At 28.7% G+C, this 24,400-nt stretch overlaps 4 protein-coding genes and 1 long non-coding RNA gene across 8 annotated transcripts; 2 read left to right on the top strand and 3 right to left on the bottom strand.

The window, feature by feature from the left end:
* Nucleotides 1-51: 51 nt before the first annotated feature.
* Nucleotides 52-3,945, bottom strand: LOC111027473 (U4/U6 small nuclear ribonucleoprotein Prp31). Of its 3 annotated transcripts, none has more exons than XM_022305856.1 (10): nucleotides 3,776-3,945; nucleotides 3,340-3,504; nucleotides 3,078-3,275; nucleotides 2,807-3,011; nucleotides 2,343-2,512; nucleotides 2,107-2,264; nucleotides 1,895-2,035; nucleotides 1,678-1,827; nucleotides 1,381-1,605; nucleotides 52-287 (listed from the first exon to the last, which is right to left on the bottom strand). In XM_022305856.1, the coding sequence occupies exons 2-10, from the start codon at nucleotides 3,464-3,466 to the stop codon at nucleotides 177-179; spliced, it is 1,485 nt and encodes a 494-aa protein (XP_022161548.1). In that variant the 5' UTR covers nucleotides 3,467-3,504; nucleotides 3,776-3,945; the 3' UTR covers nucleotides 52-176. The 3 variants fall into 3 exon arrangements, with proteins under 3 accessions (XP_022161548.1, XP_022161549.1, XP_022161550.1); XM_022305857.1 differs by having other exon boundaries at nucleotides 3,340-3,483; nucleotides 3,776-3,921; XM_022305858.1 differs by lacking the exon at nucleotides 3,776-3,945 and adding an exon at nucleotides 3,657-3,751.
* LOC111027471 (DNA helicase MCM8-like) lies at nucleotides 317-7,621 on the top strand. 2 transcript variants are annotated; one of them, XM_022305853.1, is made up of 3 exons: nucleotides 317-1,185; nucleotides 4,407-4,447; nucleotides 4,817-7,621. In XM_022305853.1, the coding sequence occupies exons 1-3, from the start codon at nucleotides 1,071-1,073 to the stop codon at nucleotides 7,169-7,171; spliced, it is 2,511 nt and encodes an 836-aa protein (XP_022161545.1). In that variant the 5' UTR covers nucleotides 317-1,070; the 3' UTR covers nucleotides 7,172-7,621. The 2 variants fall into 2 exon arrangements, with proteins under 2 accessions (XP_022161545.1, XP_022161546.1); XM_022305854.1 differs by lacking the exon at nucleotides 317-1,185 and adding an exon at nucleotides 4,266-4,305.
* Nucleotides 4,086-9,078, top strand: LOC111027474 (alpha-ketoglutarate-dependent dioxygenase alkB homolog 4). The gene is made up of 4 exons (XM_022305860.1): nucleotides 4,086-4,275; nucleotides 8,047-8,148; nucleotides 8,207-8,425; nucleotides 8,485-9,078. The coding sequence occupies exons 1-4, from the start codon at nucleotides 4,249-4,251 to the stop codon at nucleotides 9,049-9,051; spliced, it is 915 nt and encodes a 304-aa protein (XP_022161552.1). The 5' UTR covers nucleotides 4,086-4,248; the 3' UTR covers nucleotides 9,052-9,078.
* LOC111027476 lies at nucleotides 6,183-7,720 on the bottom strand. Its single transcript, XR_002603783.1, has 3 exons — nucleotides 7,615-7,720; nucleotides 6,354-6,399; nucleotides 6,183-6,299 (listed from the first exon to the last, which is right to left on the bottom strand). It is a non-coding gene; the product is annotated as an uncharacterized LOC111027476 (long non-coding RNA).
* A 284-nt stretch (nucleotides 9,079-9,362) lies between the features above and the next one.
* On the bottom strand, nucleotides 9,363-16,060 carry LOC111027475 (CD63 antigen-like). The gene is made up of 5 exons (XM_022305861.1): nucleotides 15,845-16,060; nucleotides 12,466-12,654; nucleotides 12,154-12,324; nucleotides 9,727-9,951; nucleotides 9,363-9,651 (listed from the first exon to the last, which is right to left on the bottom strand). Exons 1-5 carry the CDS (start codon nucleotides 15,905-15,907, stop codon nucleotides 9,586-9,588), a joined length of 714 nt encoding a protein of 237 aa, XP_022161553.1. The 5' UTR covers nucleotides 15,908-16,060; the 3' UTR covers nucleotides 9,363-9,585.
* Nucleotides 16,061-24,400: the final 8,340 nt, after the last annotated feature.

Genomic DNA, 24,400 nt, shown 5'->3' with positions numbered 1-24,400 from the left:
TATTTGTTTATCTTATCAAAAACAGGTTATCAGTAAAATATTCTTTTAACCTTTGCATGTAGAACACTGTTTATTAGAATCATAATTATTTGATATTTTCACATTTATGAGATAATTTATTTAAAAAATAAAAATAGTTATTTTTTTATACATAACATGACACCTTTTAGGTTTTATTATTGTTTATTATGTACGTTTACAAAACTTGCAGTATTGGAAAAATATCTAGCTGAATTTATGCCAGAATTTTTTATTTCAGCTGCTTGTGGATTCACTATTTCTAATCCCTAAAAAAGAAAAAGAGAAATTATTAATTAACTATTTATACAAAAAAAAAAAATGTCCAAAATATTAAACCATATTAAATCAGTTTAATTCATTGATGGCGATTTACTAAGCATGACCTTTTTAAAGAAAATTGTCATTAAATATTAATACACATTAATATAAAATTAATCACCAAGCACTATTCAAAGTAGAGTAAGAAGACATAACAAATGTTTATTAAATTACCTATAATTAAACAGAATAAAAAAAGTGACAATTAAAAACGAGATAGATGTGATGAAAAAGATGTGGCATATTCATTGTTCAAGGCCATGTTAAATGATCAAGTTTGAAATAGTTATTTACTTATAAAATGATAAAACATAGTGAAATGAAAAAAAAAACATTATGGCTCACCCTGTAAATGCAATAAAATGATCATACTAATCTTATCTTTCCTTATTTATTTGTTTTTTTATAGTTCATAGAGTAATACACAATATTTTCTTCCACTTTTAAGAGGACAAAATACTATTATTTTCATTTTAGAGTAATTATCAGAGTAATTTGCACGAGATGTCTAGCTCATTTAACTTTTAAGAGGACAGCATACCTCATGTAGTGTCTCCGTATAACATAGCAAATTGTACGTTCTGAATGATTAATTTAACTCCGTTTTGTTTAGTTGTTGAGTGAATTTACATAATACCAAATTTAGAAAATACTATCTAGTCAATGGTGTAGGTTTTCTTATATTTTAATTTTAAACTTAGTTATGAGCATTGTAAAACTGTCAGTTATTTATGCATTTTAAAATGCTTATAATTTGCTTAGAATGTGGTATTTGCTATATTTTAATTTGCTATGCGTTTTTGCAAAAAGGAGACAACACATTCTTGCATGATGTCCTCTTAAATAGTTTGTATAGTTTATAATACATTTTTATATAAGTTAGTTTTGACATTTATTTAAAAATTACATAGTATGTGTTAATGATGCATGATGAACAATAACACTTAGTAGTATAAATTAAATCAATCTTATATCTCTCGCATCTTATCATAATATGTAATCTTTCATAAAAATGTAATGGCTATTTAAAATACAACTTACTTGAAGGGGAGTGAAGGCTACACTAGATGCAGTACCAGATACTTGTTTTTTAACTGAAGTAGCACCACCCCATGCTTGCTGTTTTTGTAAATTTTTTTGAAGTGTCTTTGAAATTCGCACTTTGGTTTTTTCATCAACTTGTGCATGACGAATTCTACCAGTTCCTGACTTTCCAATGGTTCCTCGAGTATATCCTAAGTCTTCTTGATATGCGTCATCTTCAATCTTAATTTAAATAAAAATGTTTTAACAGTAAATAAAAATTAATTGTTTTAAATATATTTTTGTAATATTTACATCTGCAAAATTCATTCTGTTTGCTTGTTTACGTAGCTCTGTAACAGCATAACGTTCCTTCATTTTTCGTACTCTTTTACCGCCTCGCTTCTTTCGACCTGGGTCTATTGGCTTGGGTAGAGGCTTGATAAATTTAACTGGAGGTGGTTCCTATAAATTTTAAATAATACATTAATTATAATTTAAAACAAACAAATACAAAATATAATATAACAACCGTTAATTTGTCCAATTTTTTTTCAATATCTTCTTTTAATGTCATTCCTATATGTCCATCAAGACTCTCATGTGCAGCATCAACTCTTGCAGCTAATGTACTTTTAGTCGCAACAAGCCTAGCTGCTTTCCTTCGTAAATCCTAAAGAATTGTTAATCTAAATTAAGTATAACTTGTTAAATTGAATATATAATTTAATAAATATTTCTTACTGGTGGATTATTTTGTACTAAAGAGCAATGAAAAATAAAACCAGTGTGCGGCATTGCATTAACTTGTGAAAAACCTGATAAAAGTTTTTTTTGAGAACCTAATAATAACACATTACATGCTGGCATTTTTGATAAATTCGTCAAGCCTCCAGCTACACCTAATAAAATTAAATAAATACACATATTAATATAGATGTTATTAATATAAAATATATACAAAACTCTATATAAGTTACCCATAATTTTTGCAGCTGTTGATGCACCAACAATAACAGAAAGATTAGGCGCTATGTATGTCATTCTACTCTCTACATATTCATAAACTTTCAATTTTAATTTATTAAGGTCAATAGCCATATCACAAGCTTCACGGACTTCAAATAGTTCATTTTCATTTAAAAATTGTCTAAAATACAAAAATTAAATAAAAATTTAGGCTAAATAAAAACAACCTTAATAATTAATAATCTATATAAATATTCAATCATTTGAGATTTAAAATTATGAAGAAATTGAATAAATAATAAATATAGGTACTGAGATTATAACTTGCACAAGATAAAGAATATTACTCTCGAAATTTATAGTTTATCATATAAATAAAAACAGCAATTTGTAAATAATTTACTAATATATGTGATTATGTGAATTAAGTCAGTTTTTTATAACTTTAAGTATGGCTTTAAATATCTAATTTTACCCTTGTGTAGTTGACGCAGTGACAGAAACAACCATAATAGTAGCTTGAGTAAGAAATGTTGGAAGTACTTCATTGTTTTTTGATTGTTCAAGAGTATTACCCAGTTCTTTAACTGTTTGCACATATTCTAATGGGCCAACAACTAAAGACTCTAACTCTGGAAATCGTTTTGAATATTTATCTCGAACAAATTTATGTATGATTACTAAAGAAATAATAACAATTAGTAACTATTTATGTTTTTTAATACATCAGATTTTCAATATCTTACGAATTTCATCATCAATCTCTACAATCAAATTGTTTGCATCCACAATTAAGATATATTCAGGATCAGACTCAACGGGTCCTAATTCATCTTCAGCTCTCCTTTGTCTGCTCTGAAATATATCAATCTGCTGCATTATATTCACTAAACGCTCTGAATCCCGTAACTTTGCAAGATCGCGGATTTTGGCATTTTTAAAATCTACAAAAGGGTTAAAAAAATAATTTTTGTAATTTAGGCAAACAATATATTTAATAAAAAATACCAGTCTGTTTGGGAATCAAAGTGTTATCTTGCAGTTCATGAGGAGTCTCCTCTTGTACAACCATTGGCTCATCATCATCGTAGCCATCTTCTTCCAAATCAGCAAGTAACTCTTCTGCTAGAGACATCTTAAACTGTCTTCAGTCTTTTAATTTAACATTAAAAACTATTTAGAAAAACATCAATATTAATTATTACTACTTATGATATGTTATAAATAACGTATTACATAATCTATGTAAATAAGTTTTTTATTAGCATTTGCTATTACAATTATGTTTGAATTTTTCGTAGGTAAAGCTATTATATTAAACTTACCTGATCCATAGTCTATTTAATCATGGCTGATTCCTACCAATTTGTTTGTGTATACAGCACTGATACAAGTGTTAGTACAGATTTGAGATCCTATAATATAAAATCTGTGGTGTACTTACTGCTTGTCGTTATAGCTACTCGCGAAGTGGTCCATTAAATTTTACTCCATTAATAGATTTTTATTCGTTAAGCTTCGTTGCAACAATAGTACGTAAAGCCGGCAAATGGCAATGAAACTTAAATTGGAATAAGCATTAAGGCATGGAATAAGTTTAAGTATTTGGAAATAAATAATTTATCAATGTTTTGAAATATTCTTATCGCTATGACGCTATTTATCATGGAAAAACCACATGAACATTTCTTATCACCATAATAATAATAATAATATCTTATGTTTATAAATTATTTAAAACTGTTAACATCGAACATAAATATGATAAATTACGTAATTGTTGCCTGTAGAGTGTAGAGAGTAGATTACAACATATTACACAGTCTGAGTCAGTTAATAGTAAAACACTAAAACTGTGAATACCTACTTAATTTATATTTCATAGTTAGGATCTACTCAGTATTCAGATTAATTTTTATGGAACATTTAACATTTTATCTACCAGTAGGTACCGAATAAATAATAATAATTTAGGTATACAACAACACACAAGTATTCCATATACTAGTTATACTTTAGAAATGTTAGTTTTCATGTCAAATTAATTTCTAAAACATTTGCTTTTTTTAAAATAGTTGTACGTATATTCATTGAATTGCTGACGTTTAATTCCAAAGTAAGTTTACCTATTTAATAAAATATAGTTATAATATGATGTACCATGTTTTTTTTTTAAAAATCATTTAACTTAAGTTGTCTATTAAATATATTATTCAACATTTATTGATATAAGTGGTTGGTATTTTTATTTTCCAATTAAAATGTACACGATAATAAGTTAAATTTAAATTTTTATTTGGTAGATGTATGTTTTCATTGTTAATTTGTGTTGTTTAGTGATTGTATTTAATTTTATATTTGTCATAAGATACCTAACTACTACCATGTATTCTTTAAAAGCTTAGATAATTGAAAATAAATATTTTATGATTTGTATTTATATTTATGTAGATTAGTAATAAAATAAAATTTTGATTACTTTCAGTTTATTTTGTGGAATACTGTTATGAGTAATCCTAATCAAAATAAATGGAGAGGTGGCGGACATTGGAAAAAGTATAAAAGTAAAAATAATCAACCAAAAAATACTATAAATATTGAATCTGATGTGAATATTAATAATGAACATTTTGAAGAATGTCCATTTTATGGATGGCAACTTTATTTTCCAAATGAAAAATATGATGAAAATAGTATGGCAGTAAAGTGTATTTTGGCTTGTGTATCATTTTTAAACATACATGAACAAAATATTTCTATTGAACAACTCGTAGAAAATAAATCATATCTTCTAAATGTAGATTCCTTAAACCAAGATGAAGATTTCACCTCAGTCTGGTCACAATTTTGGGATGATTTAACAAACCGCCCAAATTACACATTGCAATGTTTAGGACTTGCTATTCATCAGTATGCATTAGAAGAATTAAATAAAAATATTCATGATGACAGTACTAAGTTCAAAAATTTGCCAATAATTCATCCTAGAATTATAAATTTTGGTCCAATTTTTCATTTAAAAAATTTAAGAGCTGATACAGATGGGAAACTAATTTTAGTTCATGGAACTGTAATAAAAGCCAGCAGTTTGAAATTTCAATGTTTGTGGTTGGGATTTTCGTGCAATACCTGTGGTTCAATTCAAAGTATCAAACAACCTGATGGTATATTTTCAAAACCAAAACAATGTAGCAATGCTGCATGTCGTATCCGCTCATTTTCTATTTGTAGAAATTCACCACTTACTCAGACTATTAACTGTCAAACTATTAGAGTTCAAGAATTACAAAGCGATGACCAGAGAGAGAGTGGTAGAGTACCTAGAACTGTTGAATGTGAACTTACAAATGATTTGGTTTATACTTGTATTCCTGGAGATGTTGTTACTGTAACTGGTATTGTAAAAAAAAAATCATGTAATACTGGTAAACAAAATGCTCAAAGTAAAGAATCTAACATTTTTATGCAATATGTTGAAGTTATATCCATACAAAACAATAAAAACCAATCTAAAGGAAAGGTAACGAGCACTGCATTTCAATTTACGATGAGAGATTATTACTGTATCCAAAAACTCCATTCAAAACCACATCTCTTTGAATTAATGGCAAATTCATTATGTCCTGGTATTTATGGTCATGAAATGGTGAAAGCTGGTATGTTGCTTTCACTATTTGGAGGAAGTAATTGTACTTTAAATCAAACACGTGGAGATATTCATATTTTAGTCATTGGTGATCCTGGTCTTGGAAAATCACAAATGCTTCAGTCTGTGTGCAACATTTCACCTCGAGGTGTGTTTGTTTGTGGAAGTACATGTTCATCAGCTGGACTTACTGTTAGTTTGACTCGAGAGAAAGGTATTGATTTTTCTTTAGAAGCTGGAGCTGTTGTTTTAGCTGATCAAGGTGTTTGTTGTATTGATGAATTTGATAAAATGACTCAAGATCATAATACATTACTGGAAGCTATGGAACAACAAACAATAAGCATTGCGAAAGGTGGAGTTATTTGTTCTTTACCTTGTCGTACTACTATAATGGCCGCCGCAAATCCAATTGGTGGACACTATGACCGAGATAAAAGTGTATTAGATAATTTAAAAATGAGTCAAGCTATGTTATCTCGTTTTGATTTAATTTTTCTACTTATAGACACACCAGATGAGTTGACTGATAGACATCTAACTGAACATGTGCTTAATATACATACAAATAAGTTGAAGCAAACCCAGAATAATATTAATAATTCTTGTGAAATTCCTAGTTCACTGAAAGAGCGACTATCACAATTCAGTAAAAACAATGACTATATATCTCAAGCAGAATTACGTAAGTATATAGCATATGCGAGAAAATATGTTTCGTCTCCAACTCTGTCGAATGAAGCCAAAGAAATGTTACAACAGTTTTTTATTGAACTACGTACTAACAATTTAAGCTATGGTATTCCAATAACTGTACGACAATTAGAATCATGTATTAGACTTGCACAAGCACGTGCTAAAGTAGAACTTCGAGAAGAAGTAACTGCAAAAGATGCATATGAAATAATTGAACTACTTAATTTTAGTCTTGTAAAAACTCAATGCGATGAATTTAGCGGATTTGGATTCAAGAAAAGTGGAAAAAAAACAGGAATTCGAGCTCAATCAAAGAAATTATTAGCTGAGTTACAAAGACTTGGTAAAACAGAACGAATGTTTAGTGTAGATCAAATGAAGTTACTTTCAAAACAGTTAAACATTGCTACTTTAGATTTCTACAACATTGTAGACTTATTGAACAACGAAGCAATTATAATTAAAAAGGGAAACAATATGTATGAGTTAAAAGTTTAATAAATATTTATGTTTGAAACCATTACAGTCTGTATCCTTTTCTAACTATTTATACATTTTTTGTATTATTAGCTTACTGCATTAAATTTCTATGTTCTGATTAAAAAAACTAGGATAAGTAAATTGTATTAAATTTCTTTTTTGTAATTTTATTTTATATATTAATATATTTAATTAAATATGCTAATCGCTAATGGTTACTTATAACATTTTCTGTTCCTGAATTCTTAATGTTAAAAAATAATGTATTCGTATTTGGACACAATTTATGCTATTAGTACCTATTTTATTTTAAACAATATGTGTTTTAAGTTTTATAATATTTGTACATGTACGATAAGATTAAAAAATTTTATAGTTAGTAGTTATTATGTTTTCATTTCAAAGATTATTATGTTCAGCAGATTCTACTACATAATATGGTATGCTACATAGGTACATACCATAATTAGGGTTTGAATAGAGTGTACAACAAACTTATAATTACTACTTTAACATATTCACTTCATAATTTAATATTCTTCATACAAGACTAAATTTTAAATTACTAATTATATAAAGTTTTTAAATTTAATTACATTATAAGATTGTCAAGCAAATTTTAATATTAACGTTTATCAAAAAAAAAAAAAAAATGGTGATTGGTGCTATAATGCAATAGATAATGTAATAACTAATGAGTCTTAACACTTAATGAATACGATAACTGATTTGATAATATTTATATTGTTATTAATTGTATAGTAATCATTTTTCTGAAGTACTAAAATGTTCAATTTGTATTTAATTTATTTTCCAAAGAATATATGTTCAACACTTAAGCATAATACATAAGAATAAAAATTCTTATAATTACATTTGTTATAATGTTATAGATGGACAGATCAAAACTATGTGGATGTAAAGGAGTTAGAACTTGTTTCGTATGTGAAAAAGAGTTCAATTTAACTCCTACTGTCAATCCTGAAAGCTTAAAAGTTTGTTATTCTACTCATTTTTATTTGGTATTGTTTTCATCACATAGTTTGTTTTTAGAAATTATCAAATGCATCATATTGTTCTTACTGCAATTTACTATGGAGTGGTTGGAATGCATATGAATATAAAAACCATCCAAATCATACTGGTACGTCATACTATTTAGATGGTATTTTCATTGAACATGAATTCATCACGGAAGAAGAAGAAACAATGCTAATAAAGAATTTAGATGCTATGCCTTGGGATGTATCACAAAGTGGCCGTAGAAAACAAGTAAATACATTTTGTCTTTATTATTTTTTATTTAAATAAAAATAAAAATATATTTTTAGAACTTTGGACCCAAGTGTAACTTTAAAAAGCGTCGCTTATCAATGGGAAATTTCAACGGTTTTCCATTATCCACTAAGTTTGTTCAAGATCGTTTTGATCAAATTCCAATTATGAAGAATTATTTTACAATAGAACAGTGTTCATTGGAATATAGACCAGAAATCGGTGCATCAATTGATCCTCATGTAGATGATTGCTGGATTTGGGGTGAAAGAATTATAACATTAAGTTTACAATCCGATACTGTACTTACTTTAACTCCACACAACATCAAATATAGTAATCAATACAACATAGACTATATACCAAATGTCGAATGTTTGCCCATTCCAGTAAATAATGTTAATTATCCAATTGATGTTGTGCGAATATTAATGCCAAGAAGGTCACTTTTAGTTTTATATGGAACACCTAGATATTTATGGGAACATTGTATACTCAGAGAAGATATTCATGAAAGAAGATTATGTATTGCTTACAGAGAATTCACACCGCCTTATTTAAAAGGTGGAGAAAAGTATACTGAAAGCTGTGATATATTACAAAAAGCTAAATGTTTTTGGTAAAAATAAATTTTTTTATTTGAATACCAACATGTGTTTCTTTTTATGATTTCAATTTATAATTTATCATCAATAGTATAACAAGAATCAGTACAACATATTATGTCTTAAAATTTATAACTATTATAACCACCTGAAACATCTCTCTACATTCCATATCTATGAAAAATTGAATAAATACAACTTGTATAATATGATAATATAGTTGATTAAAATAATACGATTATCGTATTATACAAAATTCAAATATCTATTTTACACCAAACCATTTATATTGTAAAGTTAATAATTGTGAGATCTTATAAAAAAAAATATTACCATTACTGCTTTGTATTTATTATTTTTAACTTTTTATATGCACAACACATTTATGTCTATTAATATAGTTTATACCATTGGTAGATAAGTATAACATCTTTTGATGTAAAATATATTATCATTTTTCTCTTTATATTTTTATATTTTTATAAAAAAACTATTAATTAATTGAAAAATAGATGCCATATTAGCATTATTGTTTCAATGATATGGATGATTTTAAACTTGTTTATAACTTTTTTGAATAGACTTTGACAATGAACAAGATAGCATAATACCGACCAACTGAAAAAAAAATGATATTAATAGGTCAAATATTTATATTTTCTTATATTTGTTGATAAATGATATTCATCAAACCTGCAAAAACGCTATTCCTATGGTAACACCACTTAACGTACTGGCATTTTCTTTTACAATTTTTGTTAAAGACACATAGCATGGTTGAAGGTAAACAGTTGGTTCAGATGCTGTACAATTTTGATGATCTATCGCTCCGTCATATGATCCACAACAAGACATTGGTAATTGGTTTTCGAGTATGGGATACCAGTCATCCAATTTCTCAGCTCCACAACAATGTAACTTTTTATTTTTAAAGTAATTAATAAATCAATTTAAAAAAAGTATCATTATTTAATCTTAAAAATAATGATAAGTATTATTGTTTTGGAAATGATCAAATTCAATTTAATTTCTATAAAAAGGCGTATTTGATTTCAACTTTCAATGCATCTTGTTTAGATGTATACCTAACCACCATTGGCTATAGTCTATAACTGAGCAGGATAATAAGTGACAAACCGCAATAATATTATACTGTTTCTGGATATATACCTACCTGCCTATCTATATTAATTATTAATAAAAGGCAATGTGTGTGAGTGTAACCGATTCATGGCCATGTCTATCGCACTCATGGTTCTATCTGAAACTTGATACAAAGGTAGGTAATCTTATACCTGAGTAGGTGATCTTACATTAAAATTTTGCATGTTAAAGAGGGGCTCGCGTAGAGATTTATTGGTTCACCCAAAATATTGAATGACCATTAGTTACGAGAAATAAATAGTTATAGTAATTGGATATAATTTTAAACATGTATCTTAAACTTGGTCTAAGCAACCCAAAATAATGTGTTAAAAATATGTGTTGTTTACATTTAACGAAGCTTAAGAGAGTGTAGGTACTTGTCATGGGCTACGCTGTGCACGATCGGCTATAAAAATAAATCTACTGAGTACTGACTACTATATAAAATCATGTTTTTTACCTACTTTCATAAAATGTTCGTCAATACATCCATTAAGATACATACTCTTGGACCCTAGGCTAGACTTTTTATAATTTGTTTTTTTCCTTTTTAACGCTTAAGTTGGATATAATTGGCTCACGAAAAAAACCATCAAGTTTTTTAATTTTGTTGCCAATTGAAACCAAATAACTATGTTAAAAATCTGCGCAGTAGGTACTACAGTTTACATTTAACAGAGTTTAAGTGTGTGTAACATGGCCATTTAACTTGTCACGCGTGTGTAACGCCGTTCTTAAATTTACTCAAAAATTAAAAATATTTTTGAAAAACTTGTATTTTCATTAAGAATCACGCGGAAAAATAAAACGTTTTGCCGTTTTGGTATTTAAGAAGACGTCACACCCGCATGTGTTGTCTCCATCTTACAAACGTAGGTACCTACGACATAGCAAAAATTGTTTTGCTTTGGATAGAACCACTGTGGTCTCAGGCTATAATCCAAGCTAAGCTGCTAAACAATCAAATTTTAACACTACAGAGAGAACATTTACTGGGCAACGTCGTTTTTATTTTTTCGACAATTAATGCAAAAAAAGGTTTTCAAGTTTGAAACAATTAGTTTTTAAACAGTAAGAACTTTTCTTGTATTTGTGACATCGAAAAAATAAAAACGACGTTGAGCAGTAAATGTTCTCCTATTTATAGGGTGAACATTTGGTAGCTTAGCTTGGACTCATTTTCTTAAGTTAATATTTATTGATTTGAATTCATCAGTCAACGATTGTTAATAAATACGTGGCAGGTAGGTATCTAATATCTATAAAATTTGGAACTATGATTTATGGGACATTGGGACACATATTCAAGCATTAGAGATTATTGCAGACCAACTATATCGGAAATCCAATCGTATTCATAGCTGCTAAAGTTACTACCAACTCAAGACAAGTGTCGATAAATATTAAATACCTATCTCTGGTAACCCTAGTAGGTATGATACTTATTGGTAGATATATTAGGTACCTAAAACTTAAAAGACGTCTACTCGTCTGTCGTCGATGTAACTTTAAATATGAAAAAAATCTTAAGTGTTGTACTTTACAGATAAAATAAACTTCTTTGTATTGTATTATTGTAAATCTCAAAAATTATGATTTGAAATTACAGTTGAGTAATGAGCATGTTTAGACCAAGAACTACTATACTACCATAGGTATACCTATTAAAAATTAAAAATAAAAATGATTGTGTGATTAGTATAATATTATTGATGCCATCATAAAATTAACATTTGTGATTTCAATAAGATTAGGGAACTGGGAAATGATCATTAGCAAGTAAGTGTCCTAAAATCCCGCTCACTATAGAAGTGGACCCTAACTATACTTACTGTCACATTTAAGAATTTTAAACAGCCAAATTAATTTAAATACTGTGTAAACTGAACTATAAACTTGGTACTACGGTAGTTTATATACCTATACGCCTTTTCATTGTTATGCGTAAAAAGTCATGTAAATGTTTGTCATTACAGATGTTTGAAGTCCGTCCCATATATGTGTTATGTGCGTTGTTTTGTTATAAAACATCATAGTTTCGTGCAGTTTTGATGTCACTACAGAATGAGTTTTTTCCAATAATATAAACCCTGCTAAACCGCCTACGATTTCCAATATAAAACATGATGCTAAAAGAAATCCGAACTAAAATGCATAAAAATGTAACATTAATACAAATGTAATATAAAATAAATACTTATAGGTACAGTACCGTTAGTCTGCAGCATATATTAACTGTACAAAATAGGTATATAGGTATCTATAACATTTGTATTTTGTACTTACAGTGATCATCATGCAGTTGTTTTCCTTATATGTGCCACAGCATCCAAAAAATGATACTGTTAGAACTGTGAGACCCACGAAAATCAATAGAGATGGCACAGTAAAATAGTGCTCTGATAAAAATTGTTCATATTGATTGTAAACGTTACGAATTGATAATCCAACGGTTAAAAGTAAAATTCCACTCAACTAAAAATGTTTAAAAAATGTTCTTTTTTTATATGTCATTCTACTATTAGGTAACTATATTTAAAATTAATTTTGGCATAACAATTTTCAATCTTTTTTAAATAAAAGACCTTTTTTATATTTCCATGGTATCGAGAACCGGAAGGAGAACTGCTATTATATAGCATTACTTTCCCTAAGTTAGCATTATTTTTCCTATTAAATAAAAGATCTAACATAGTAACATCACCTATAAAGAGATGACTAATGGTATCGAATATAGCTAACTACATAGTGTATACAGTTTACTTCATTTAAATAATACCTAGGTACCTAACACGAAATATTTCTGTTGAATAAGCTAGATTGAAATAGGATTTCTTGAGTTGGATGGAAGTATGGAATAGATACTAAAATACAAAGTATGGGCCAATTTACAACATTTCCAGTTAAAATTTTTTTCATTTAAATTTTTAACCATTTTAGTGTTCCCGTGAACAAAAAAATACAACATAATACAATAAATCCCATTTACTTGGTCACATTTAATTATTTACAGTAATCATTTTGAAATTAATATAAGTCTTAAAGGTAAAATATTATAATATGAAAAAAATGTAGCAAATGTTTTTTTAATGTAAATGTATTTGAGCAACGCCTCTAAGTTCTAACCATAGAAATTGAGTCTTATTTGTAAAAAAATAAAAAAAAAAAATCATTTTACATAGAACAAAAGTCAAATTTATCTACATCATAATCGTCATCTGTCATTTGCTCTTCAACAGAATGACTTAGAATTTAGAGGGTACATCTCAAATGTAGAGGAAGGGCAGTTTATTTAAATTCGTCTGTTATAAGCGGCTTATGAACACGGCTGTATAGATACTATATAGTACTATATTAGGTACCTAATAGCCACAGCCGTGTCATTAAATTGGCCAATTTTTTAAATTGAAAAAAAGTTGATTCATCAATTTTGAAAATTGGCATTGAATGCTCATCTAAGTAACTACTCTCAGTTTTCTTTTTTCCTCGAAAATTTCCATTTAACTATTTAAGTCTAAAGTTATCCTGCTAAAAGAAAAATTATATACAATAAACTAAGTGAAACACACTGTATAACCTGTGGAATAATAACATAGTGATACGAATAGAATTATTTACTTAAATAGTTCAATCCAAATATCCAATTATCCAATTATAGTTAATAATTTATAATTTATATAAGTATATGTATAAGTAGGTATAACTGTAAAAGTACCAACTACCAATAATTGAAAAAAAAATAATATTACAAAATAGTATTTTGACAATACCTACTCAAGATAAATAGTCATTAACATCTAAAAGTTAAATTAGATATTAAAGGGTATTATAATATTAAAGAAATTGGGCCGTAATTAAGGGCGGATGAGGGAGATAAATCCCCCCAGATCCTTCAATCCTTCATAACATATATATATATATATGACCCCCCCCCCAGATAAATTCATAACTTCGCCATTGCAAAGAAATTAATTTAGAAATAATTAACTTTCGAAATATTAATTTACGTTGGTAAGATACAGCTATAATATACATTCTTGATATCTTCTATTATTTTGATACTTAATGATAATTATTGCAAATCTTACTTATAATTTTGGCAAGACTATGTGTTAAATATTAATGCATTTTGACACTTTTAACCTTTGAACAAATGTGCAGATATTGTATGTATGCTTTGAATGCGTTTAAATATTTAATTTGTTATTGTTATTAATAAAATTAAAAATTTAATATGTTTGCCATCCGGTAATATTTATATTATCTTATACAGATTACTTTAGTTTAAAATTATAAATATTGCAGCGTAGGCACCTTTAATTGGTATTGCGCATTGGCACAGTGATCCGAACGTATATTTATAGATCATTTAAACGCAATTTACTTCATAATAAAAATGGTATTCATAGGTAGCTTAAAATTTATTTAGGTATGATTTTTTTATTACATTTTTATTTCAAAGAAATTTTGAAAATAAATTATGCACACCATAATGTATTAATAATATCTAGTTATATGTATAGTACCTTTAACTAGCCATGCATTGCGTGTATTGGTGGTATAACCTACATTATACGTCAACTTAACTATTATAAATTATAATGTATAAAAATGTATACTCGTTTTATGGGACAATTTATTTACAAAATACTACAACATAATAATTAGATAGTAGAACTTCTACAGTAGAAGTAAATCTATAATATAATCTATATTCTATAGAATGGCTTCATCTATAAAAAATGTATGTTTTCTCGTAGAGAAATTGGTATTGTTTTATTATTTTATAGATGTGACAATGACTATTTTTAGTTTCATACTTTAATTCATATACTTTTTTTTAAATGTTGATTTACAAATAACATTTATTGGACCAATACAGTATACAAATAACAATAAATGTTTATTTATAAATATTCTAAGTTTAATAGTAATAAAAGTGCATATAATTTAAGTCGTCGGAGATAGCCGTACCGGGCCGTACTGCACCGTCAAAGTTGTATTATACTTATACACATTATTAACTTTAAGTAGTTCAAATGTTCAATAATAATCAATAAAATTCCGGAAAGATATTATTTACCATAATATAAAATTATAAACCCTGGTTTTCATTTAAAAAAAATAAACTGAATAATAAATTTAAATAGGTAGCTCATAAAATTGACTAACAAATGAGTGTCTTACAATTAAAAATTTAGTTGTACAAATAATATGATATTATATGCATGGACCCGGATAGCGGATATTAGGTACGAAGTACCTGTATAAGTGTGTAAATGTGTAGTTAAATAGATTAGTTATATACAAAATGTACAATAGGTAACCTAACCTATATATTTATATATATATTATCTAGGTTCTAGATACATATAGGCTATATATATAATGATTGTTTTGATACACCTAATATAATAATGCTATTAGTACAATTTTATTATAATATTCGTTGTATTATTTATTTATATAATAGATTATGAATATATTACATATTATTATGTGTGCGTGAAATACGATGTACGCACGTCCTACACATTAATGCATAAGCTACTTACAATATATATAACATAACATATGCCTACCTACACAATATATCATCGACATTAATACAATATACATTTTCAGCTACCACAAACATTTTAAATCAAAAGTATAATAAACTCACAAATATTATCAAATTGAAGACAAATAACAAGTATTTGATTGCTAATGACGCTTTATTCAACATGATTATAGTAATCCGGTGATATAGATAAATATAAAATAATTTATTGACTATACGTAAATATAATTATTGAAATGTTTCAAAAATGATAGGTAACTTTTTAAAGTATGAAATAAAACAGAGTATTCTTTAATACAATGACGATTAACAATATGACACGAAATAGTGTTATCGCGTGACACGTTTCCTCTGTTTTGAGTATTTAAACAAGTGGCATTCGCCAACTGCATGATAGTGTATTCTATACATCATTCACTTGCATCTAGACTCATTGCAGCTGCCAATAAAATAATACATTTTTTTTTGTGTTTAGGTATTACGTACATGTATATTATATCTACTTACGTAGTTAGGTACGTATATTATGTAACATACGTATTTAGGTGTAGTTGTGTAGAATTGATTTCAATGTCTACAGCAGAGAAATATCGTTGAGTACCTAACTACATTAGAATATATATATTCATAACATTGGCTACTTGACACTTTGTCGTCTGAATAGTATACGTGTAAATGTGTAATTTACCAAGATGAATGATCATTCCGATGTTTTCCTATAATAATGAATTTATCTAAATTTTGTTTTTGGAGTTTTTAAATAAACTCATAATAAGACCATAGGTAGCTGAAATTATTGAATTGTATTGTATACTATATTACTACCTACTTAAAGCGTCTTGTGGCGAATGGCGATACAAACTTCTGTTTTTCAAATGAGAACCTCCTCCCCTATTTTTACTGCAAATTATTTCATGGACAATATTTTTTGAATATGTTGGTCAGTTGGTGTACTTAATTCAAAATTCGAACAATTAATGTAGTTTCTTAGTTTGAATAGAGTTTATACTAAGGGAAATAAATAATAATAGTCCTTAAAATGGTTTAAAAAATATATAAAATAGATGTAATATTGGATATATTATTTACAAATTGTAAATGTTGATGGATTTAAGATTAGTTTCAATTATGAAAATTGTAAAATCACAATACCGTCCACAGGCCCAATATCAGGGAACTGTTATATCTTTAGTACACAAAGTTAAATAACTCAAACACTAATCGTTTGAATTTTATACGTCAACATTTTGAGAAAAATAATCAACTCAATAATTTACTCTCTAATATTAACATCTACTTGCCATCCACGATCTGGGTACTATAATGTATAATTTTATAATTGTACCACAAAATAAGTAGGTACTACTGTGCGTCTGTGCTATATATCTATACTCCGTTCAGCGAGAGAACCACAGATTCTGAGCATCCCAATGAGACCGGTTCCACTAGGGTGTAGAGTGGGAATGCAAAGAAGAACCTATTTTCGTCCGGACAACAGTCAACAGCGTGTTCTTTAATCGCTGAACAGTGTAGACGAAATTTTATAATCATTATTGGGATTTTGGACTGTTATATGTTAAGGCTATTTTAAATATACCTATACCTATATGTTTATAGGTGAGTTGTATAAAATATATTTGAGCGAGTGTTATATTTATTATTATAACATTGGTTTGAGACCACCTTAATGTAAAGTAAGTAATAATAGTAACACGTTATAATATAATATGGAGGTATGCCGATTTGCATAATTGCATAAACAAACCTAACCAACGTGATACTATCGGAATTCTGTTATAGACACGAAGGTTTAGCTAAGGAATATAAAGGAAATACTGTATTATAATAATGCTCAGAATAATCACCTTTTTAAACTACCGTCATCCTCTAGTATATTCACAGCTGAAACTCATGCTATTTACCAAGCATTACTAATCATATCATCTTCAAACTCAACAAACTGCCACATCATTATTAGTGACTCTTTGATCGCTCTCTATGCAATTTCTAACCCCTATCCAAAAAATGAAATTATTCAACACATCCAGCAATTAATATACGAAATATATACCCCTACATGTCTCATGTGGGTTCCCTCACACATTGGGATACCCGGGAATGAGAAAGCAGACACATCAGCCTTCGAAGCCACCTCATATCCACTATCCATTCAAATCAACACATCATCCTCATTTGAAACTTTCTGCATAATCCATCAGAAAATAATTGACGAATGGCAACACTTTTGGGATAATTTACCCCTCTCCAACAAATTGAGAAATGTAAAATTATTCGTTAAAAAAGTAATCTACCCCCCTGGCACTAGAAGAAGAGACGAAGTAACCATCACCCGAGCCAAAATAGGCCATTCTCGCATAACACACATTCACCTAATAAAAAAAGAACCTGCACCAATATGTGATACCTGCAACGAAGCTTTAACAATAGAACACATTGTCATCACCTGCCCCAAATTCACCGAAGCTCGCAAGATATTTCAAAATCCTGTTTCACTTCACCAAGCCTTCAATGACGAGAACACGGCCGCAATCAGTTTATTCTTCACTAACATAAAATCAAACCACCCATTGTAAATGCCCTTTTATGTAAAATGTACCAAATGTATTAAATGTAAAATCGAACGCACCATAGCTCCGCATGAATAAAAATATTTTGTGAATCCGTAACTCCGCATGCACCGTATCTCCGCACGGTCGAAAATACAAACGCACCGTATCTCCGCATGGTTGAAAAAACGAACGCACCGTAACTCCGCATTCTAAAAATATTTTAACATCAAAAGTTCCCATGCCTATATCGGTGTAAAGTAAAACCATGTTGAAATTAAACTATTATATCTACAAATAGCAATATCTTATCATTATTGTGTACCCATTAATTTCTTGTGTCTTTGTAACTCAACGAATTGACAGTGATCACTGATCAGTTGTCTATCAGGTTTAGATTTCAAATTTATTTTATAAAGTTTTACTTTTACATTTAAAAATGGCAAGTGAAATAAGTTTTATATACAGTCAACGAAAAAATGTGCTGTTAGTGAAAAATAATTATACACAATTGGCGTTGATAATAATTTTTCGAGAGAATCAGGTACACATGAACACGGAAATATCGAGACCAATATTATTGTTCGACAAACAATTAGTAATGGTATAAAACGAAAGGGACTTGATTATATTAATGGTCGTCTCTCCAAGTTAATAAAACTTGAAATAGCTACTAATGTAGTAGCAGCGTCAACTTTAACATGTAAAGACACAAAATTAATAAGAGATAGCATTTCTCGTGAACGCATACGAAATTTACCGAAGCTTCCAAAATCAATTTCTGAAGTACATGAATATATAAATAACACTAAGCCGAAAACAGTAAAAGACGAATATTTTATTATAACAAATGACCCATTAGATCATATAATTATATTTTCATGCGATTCAAATTTAAATTTTATGTGTTATTCTCAGACCTTATACGTTGACGGTACATTTAAATATTATACGAAAATTTTCCATCAATTATTCAGTATTCATGCATATCGTAATGGAGTATTTGTACCAGTTGTATTCTGTTTGCTTTCAAATAAAAATAAAGATACATATCTAGCCATTTGGGAAATACTTCAAGAAAAATGCTCATCATTAAACAAATGTTTGCAGCCAACAACATAAGTGATCGATTTTGAAACAGCAATTCATTCAAGTGTGAAAGATATATTTCCTAATATAAATATAATTGGATGTCGTTTTCATCTTAGTCAATCATGGTGGTACGTATAGATAATATATTTGTAGGTATAACTTATACTTATTAATTATTTTTAATTTGTTAATAGGTGGAGACGAATACAAGCAGTTGGTCTTGTCCAAGAATATAAAAACAAAGAATCCGACATAGGAAAGTGGCTTAGACAATTATTTGGTCTTATGTATCTGGATCCTAATGAAGTTGAACCATGTTTTGAAAATGACTTTAAAAATGACCAACCCAAAGATGCACGAATTAAAAAAATTATTACATACTTAGAAAAAACATACATAACAAACGATGCAACATTTCCACCCAGTATTTGGGCCAAAAAAGAAGCGACGTTGGAGAGAACTACAAACAACTGTGAGTCTTTTCACGCCAAATTTGGTGATTTATTTACATCAGCACATCCAAATATTGCTGTATTCATTAAACATTTATTAGCTATGCAGACGGATTCTTATATAAGAATGAATTCTGCCAATAATAACGAAAGTAGGATAATTAGAAGTAAACAAAAAAATAATATACAATTTATAAATAAAAAAATCGAATTATATAATAACAACCAAATAGATAGATATAGTTTTGTAAAAAGTTTGGCTTCGTTTAATAATATTTTATTTTAACTTATTTTAACTTACATTATAATTTTAACGATTTTTCGTTGTATGCATTAATTATTATAATTTTTGTTAGATACATTTTATACCGACAATGACGATTTTTTTTGTATGCATTAATTATTATTAATTTTATATTTTATAATTACCTAGTATTACCTGCAGTCTAATATTATTTTTATTTAACTTTAATAATATGTATTGTATTTTGTATATTTTAAACATTAAAAAAAATATGTGCGGAGTTACAGTGTCAAAAAAAATCTTTTATGCTGAGTTAGGGTGTTTAAAAAAAACTTCGTATGCGGAGTTAAGGTGTCGAAAAAAAACCTTGTATGCGGAGTTAAGGTGATATATTATAAAATGGCGACGATCCGTGCGGAGTTACGGCGCACCGGTAAAATCGCTCTCCCTTGTTATTCTTTAAACAAATGTAGGCTAAAAACCTACCTGTTGTTGAAGCCTTAATAAACTTTAAAAAAAAAAAAAAAAATAATGCTCAGATAATATTTTTAACAATATAAAGGTCCCGTGGCAGATACTTTAATTTTCGTGTCGCAAATGCCTGCACGACTGTACCTATACATATATACATAAATAGTAGATATAAATATAAAATAGATGCATAATATTATAAACAATGTACATACTTAATGACTTATATATAATAAAGAAGAATGAATAGATATTCATCTTATATTTCATCTTTCCGTAGTGCCTAAACTACCTCCCTACATGAGTCTGAACATTGGCGGAGTCATGGGGCGTGTAGAGTATGCAGCTGCACGCCCTTATCGCCCCGAAAGTCCGCTTTAACTTAAGTTGACCAAAAATGTATAAGTTGTTTTAAATATTGACTATTGTGATTTGTGTTATTATTAAATATAAAGTGACCTTTAAAAACATTTAAAGGGATAAGCCCCCCAGGCCCCCTCCCTAATTGTGGTGGGCCGATTTAGATTCTGAATACGCTCAGCAACATTACACTTTTGTCTCCGCCTACGAGTCAGACGTTTGATGGTGCTTATATAGATAAAATCATAGATCACGTGAGCACGATTCATTATTCCAAATTCCAATGACCATAAACTGAGCGCTCTACGTCAGGTAACACCGTATCTGTTTATTCAGATAGATAAGTTCCAAAGTCCAAATGAGCGCCATTATAAAATGTTCAAAATTATTTTATAATTATAGAGCCTTTAATTTCCAGTGTGTTCGTTTATTTTGTTTATCATATAACATATTTATATATTGTACAATACCACAATATGTACACTTTGGGGACATGCATGACGCTTAGGCATAATTCGCTTAGACATTCAGTAGCTATGGCATTACCAGCTAGGTAGGTTAAAAAATTTAAATTGTTGTTATTGCTTCTTTGTTCATTAGAAGTTACTTATCAAGTTTACAGTGAAAATGAAAAATGATATTGGTTAGTAGGTAACAGTAAAAAGTGTTAAATTGATTAAAACTTTTAAATAAATTAAAGGAATAATATCTTTTATTAACAATGGTTTTATTGAAAAATTAAAAAAAAATAGCTTATAATATACACACAAAAATTACTGAAGAAAATAATTGACTTACCTATAGTTATTATTTATTCTCTTACAAAACAATAGGTCTTACACGAATCAGTAAAAATTCTAGTTCAAATATAATATAGACAATACAAACAAAACGCATATGACCAATGGACTATGGTAAACAAAAGACAAAAGGGTACCCTTACTCAAATAGCCAAATGGGTTAAAAAAAGTGAGCTTAAATATTACCTATGGAAATTTTAGGGTAATATGTGCCAGTAATACGTGGCTGCGCTCAAACTGTTAACACGCATATCTATACAGTGTCGCCGAACAAAATTTTATTAGGAAGCGATAGAATCCAAAAAGTACTTATATACCCACACTAACGATAATTTTTTTTTAATTAGGTAAGTACTAGAGGTAAGAATCTAAAACCATTAGAGAAAATGTTTTTTTTTGTATTTATAAGATTTCGTCAACACTAACTCCCAATGTCTATCTGTAAATATGTAACACATATAAATTATGCACCATTATATAAATTCAATATTTTGAAATATTACTAAGTAGGTTTTCAAACATCTAGAATTCAGTTATAAATTATTATTTATATTTGACTTTGTTAGGCTTACCATTTATAATGTTGCAGGCTGCAGTTAGATTACTATACAATAACTTGTAAATCGTATAGACTATACAGTATAGAATTAGTATCTATAGGTAAAATCTTACACAAATGTCAGCTATGTGCAATATAAATATAGTACACCCACGTCCACGTGCAGTGTACTTATGTATTCAATAATCGCCTACACCCATACACCACTTCTCACAAGTCACCTTACACTTACCAGTTACCACAAATCCACCTACCCATTTGAACAAGGTAGGTGGTTACCACCCGATTGTGGCTCGGCGCCTCTGTCTTAGCGTAATAGTACCTACTACCTACCTACTTAAAGTATTTTACCCAAATCTGTTTTGAAGAAAATGTTAGTATAGGTATGAATATGTATCATGATTCATGATACATGTTAGACGTTAGTAGGCATTTACTATTTGCTATACAGATTACAGGGTCTTTTAAATGTCATGTGATAACAATGGGGTGGAGTAATTTAGTCATGTTTTTGATGAGGGGTTGAATCATTTACGGGGATCCGAGTATGTATACTATTACTATAAAATACACTTTAGTAGGTAAGACTAGTACCTATAAATTATAAAATATGTATAGTTAAATAAGTTATTAATATTTTGATTTTTCAGTTTTGAAAAAAAAGTCACAGAAAGATAGAACACTCAAATCCACGCATGTTGTTACGCCACCTTCAAGTTTATGTGTTGGTTCTTACGCTATCCCTTCATTTTTGCCACACAAAATTTAGAAGACTGATAATATAACCGGTTTACCCATATAAAGTCATAACTATGGGCGCCCGCAGGGGGGTGCCAGAGGGGGCATGGCTCATAGGCAGAAACCCATTGAAAATATTAGGGGGAGCTACTATTTTTCAAATGAATCTAAATAGTCGAGGGCTTTGCCCCTTCACAATAACCGTTGGACCTTTGGAGCTAGCTTAACAGACTTTTGGGGTTTGGGGGCTAAGCCTTCGTATGTATTGTTATAAAATAATATAAGCCCTTCCGATAGAAGTCAGAAACTCAGAACTAACCTATAAGGCTCTACGAGCAACCATAATACCGTATTACAGTGACCACTGACAATACTATATAGGTAATGGTTATAAGAGAACGTTACACCCACGCAATGCACAGGCATTTGTTGTCTCCGTCTTACAAGTGGGTTTCATACCAAATTTGCGCTCAGCAGATAAGATCACATATTCACGTTTAGCTTGGATAGTTTAAAAATTAAACAGAGTCGACCTACTATGAAACGTGATGGTAAGAACTTTAAATATTTGTATGTGGATATTTTACGATCTTTTAATTTTTTTGCAAGTTTTGTGTAGTATATGATATACCGTAAATTAAAAATGCTCATAATAACTCATTTCAACGATTTTGAGATTTATGATTGAAGCCGAAATTTTTTTATTGTTTATAAATGGTTGCTATTGGTTACATCTTACAGATTATAACAGTATATAGGTATAGATAATAGAAACGTAGAAATAATTAGTTATTCTTTCTTTTCCATCTTGTATGTATTAGGTATGATATAACAATATGTGAGTACTAATATATAAGACTATATATATATCAGTTCTATAACCAGGACTTTTTTTTGGGGTAGAGCTGCAATATTTTTATTAGTAGTTCTAGGGTACTACCGGATACCTATAATAAGTTTGATATTTCAGGGGGGGAGGCTTTCGCCCTAATTCCCCCTACTATAGCTACTGCAGTGCGCCAGTGCCACAGATGTATTAGGTATGTATTATGCGTGTGTGTACTGTGTAATATACTGGTGTGTTATGTGTAAATTCAAAAGAATATACCTAGACAATTAGAAATAATTGATAAGTACTATATGTTTATTAATAAATTGAAAAGTTAATTTAGATTTTATCATAATTATATTTGTAATAATAATACATTATATGTATACCTAATTTAAAAAATATTAATAGTTGTATAAATTTAAACTTTAGTGATGTAAGTATTATGTGTTGCATTACCTAATGGCTATATTATTATACTTATACACGAGTAACCATAATATTATAACATGTATCTTTTGATGTTTCTAAGTAACAAATAAGTAT

Source organism: Myzus persicae, unplaced genomic scaffold (genome assembly GCF_001856785.1).
Source record: "Myzus persicae strain clone G006 unplaced genomic scaffold, MPER_G0061.0, whole genome shotgun sequence".
In the NCBI taxonomy this organism is placed as follows: Eukaryota; Metazoa; Arthropoda; class Insecta; order Hemiptera; family Aphididae; genus Myzus; species Myzus persicae.
Note: the sequence above shows the minus strand (reverse complement) of the source record. Positions and strands in the feature narration are given on the sequence as shown.

Coding starts and splice junctions, on each gene's coding strand:
- LOC111027471 (XM_022305853.1), top strand. CDS start 1,071: ATGCATTTTAAAATGCTTATAATTTGCTTAGAATGTGGTATTTGCTAT. Junction 1,186..4,406: donor GCATGATGTCCTCTTAAATA/GTTTGTATAGTT, acceptor TTTTTAAAATAG/TTGTACGTATATTCATTGAA. Junction 4,448..4,816: donor TGCTGACGTTTAATTCCAAA/GTAAGTTTACCT, acceptor GATTACTTTCAG/TTTATTTTGTGGAATACTGT.
- LOC111027473 (XM_022305856.1), bottom strand. CDS start 3,466: ATGTCTCTAGCAGAAGAGTTACTTGCTGATTTGGAAGAAGATGGCTAC. Junction 2,265..2,342: donor AACAGCTGCAAAAATTATGG/GTAACTTATATA, acceptor TAATTTTATTAG/GTGTAGCTGGAGGCTTGACG. Junction 1,828..1,894: donor AAAAATTGGACAAATTAACG/GTTGTTATATTA, acceptor TAAAATTTATAG/GAACCACCTCCAGTTAAATT.
- LOC111027474 (XM_022305860.1), top strand. CDS start 4,249: ATGGAACATTTAACATTTTATCTACCA. Junction 4,276..8,046: donor ATTTAACATTTTATCTACCA/GTAGGTACCGAA, acceptor ATAATGTTATAG/ATGGACAGATCAAAACTATG. Junction 8,149..8,206: donor TCAATCCTGAAAGCTTAAAA/GTTTGTTATTCT, acceptor GTTTGTTTTTAG/AAATTATCAAATGCATCATA.
- LOC111027475 (XM_022305861.1), bottom strand. CDS start 15,907: ATGTTGAATAAAGCGTCATTAGCAATCAAATACTTGTTATTTGTCTTC. Junction 12,655..15,844: donor TCTTCAATTTGATAATATTT/GTGAGTTTATTA, acceptor AAACATTTTTAG/TTGAGTGGAATTTTACTTTT. Junction 9,652..9,726: donor TAGGAATAGCGTTTTTGCAG/GTTTGATGAATA, acceptor TTTTTTTTTCAG/TTGGTCGGTATTATGCTATC.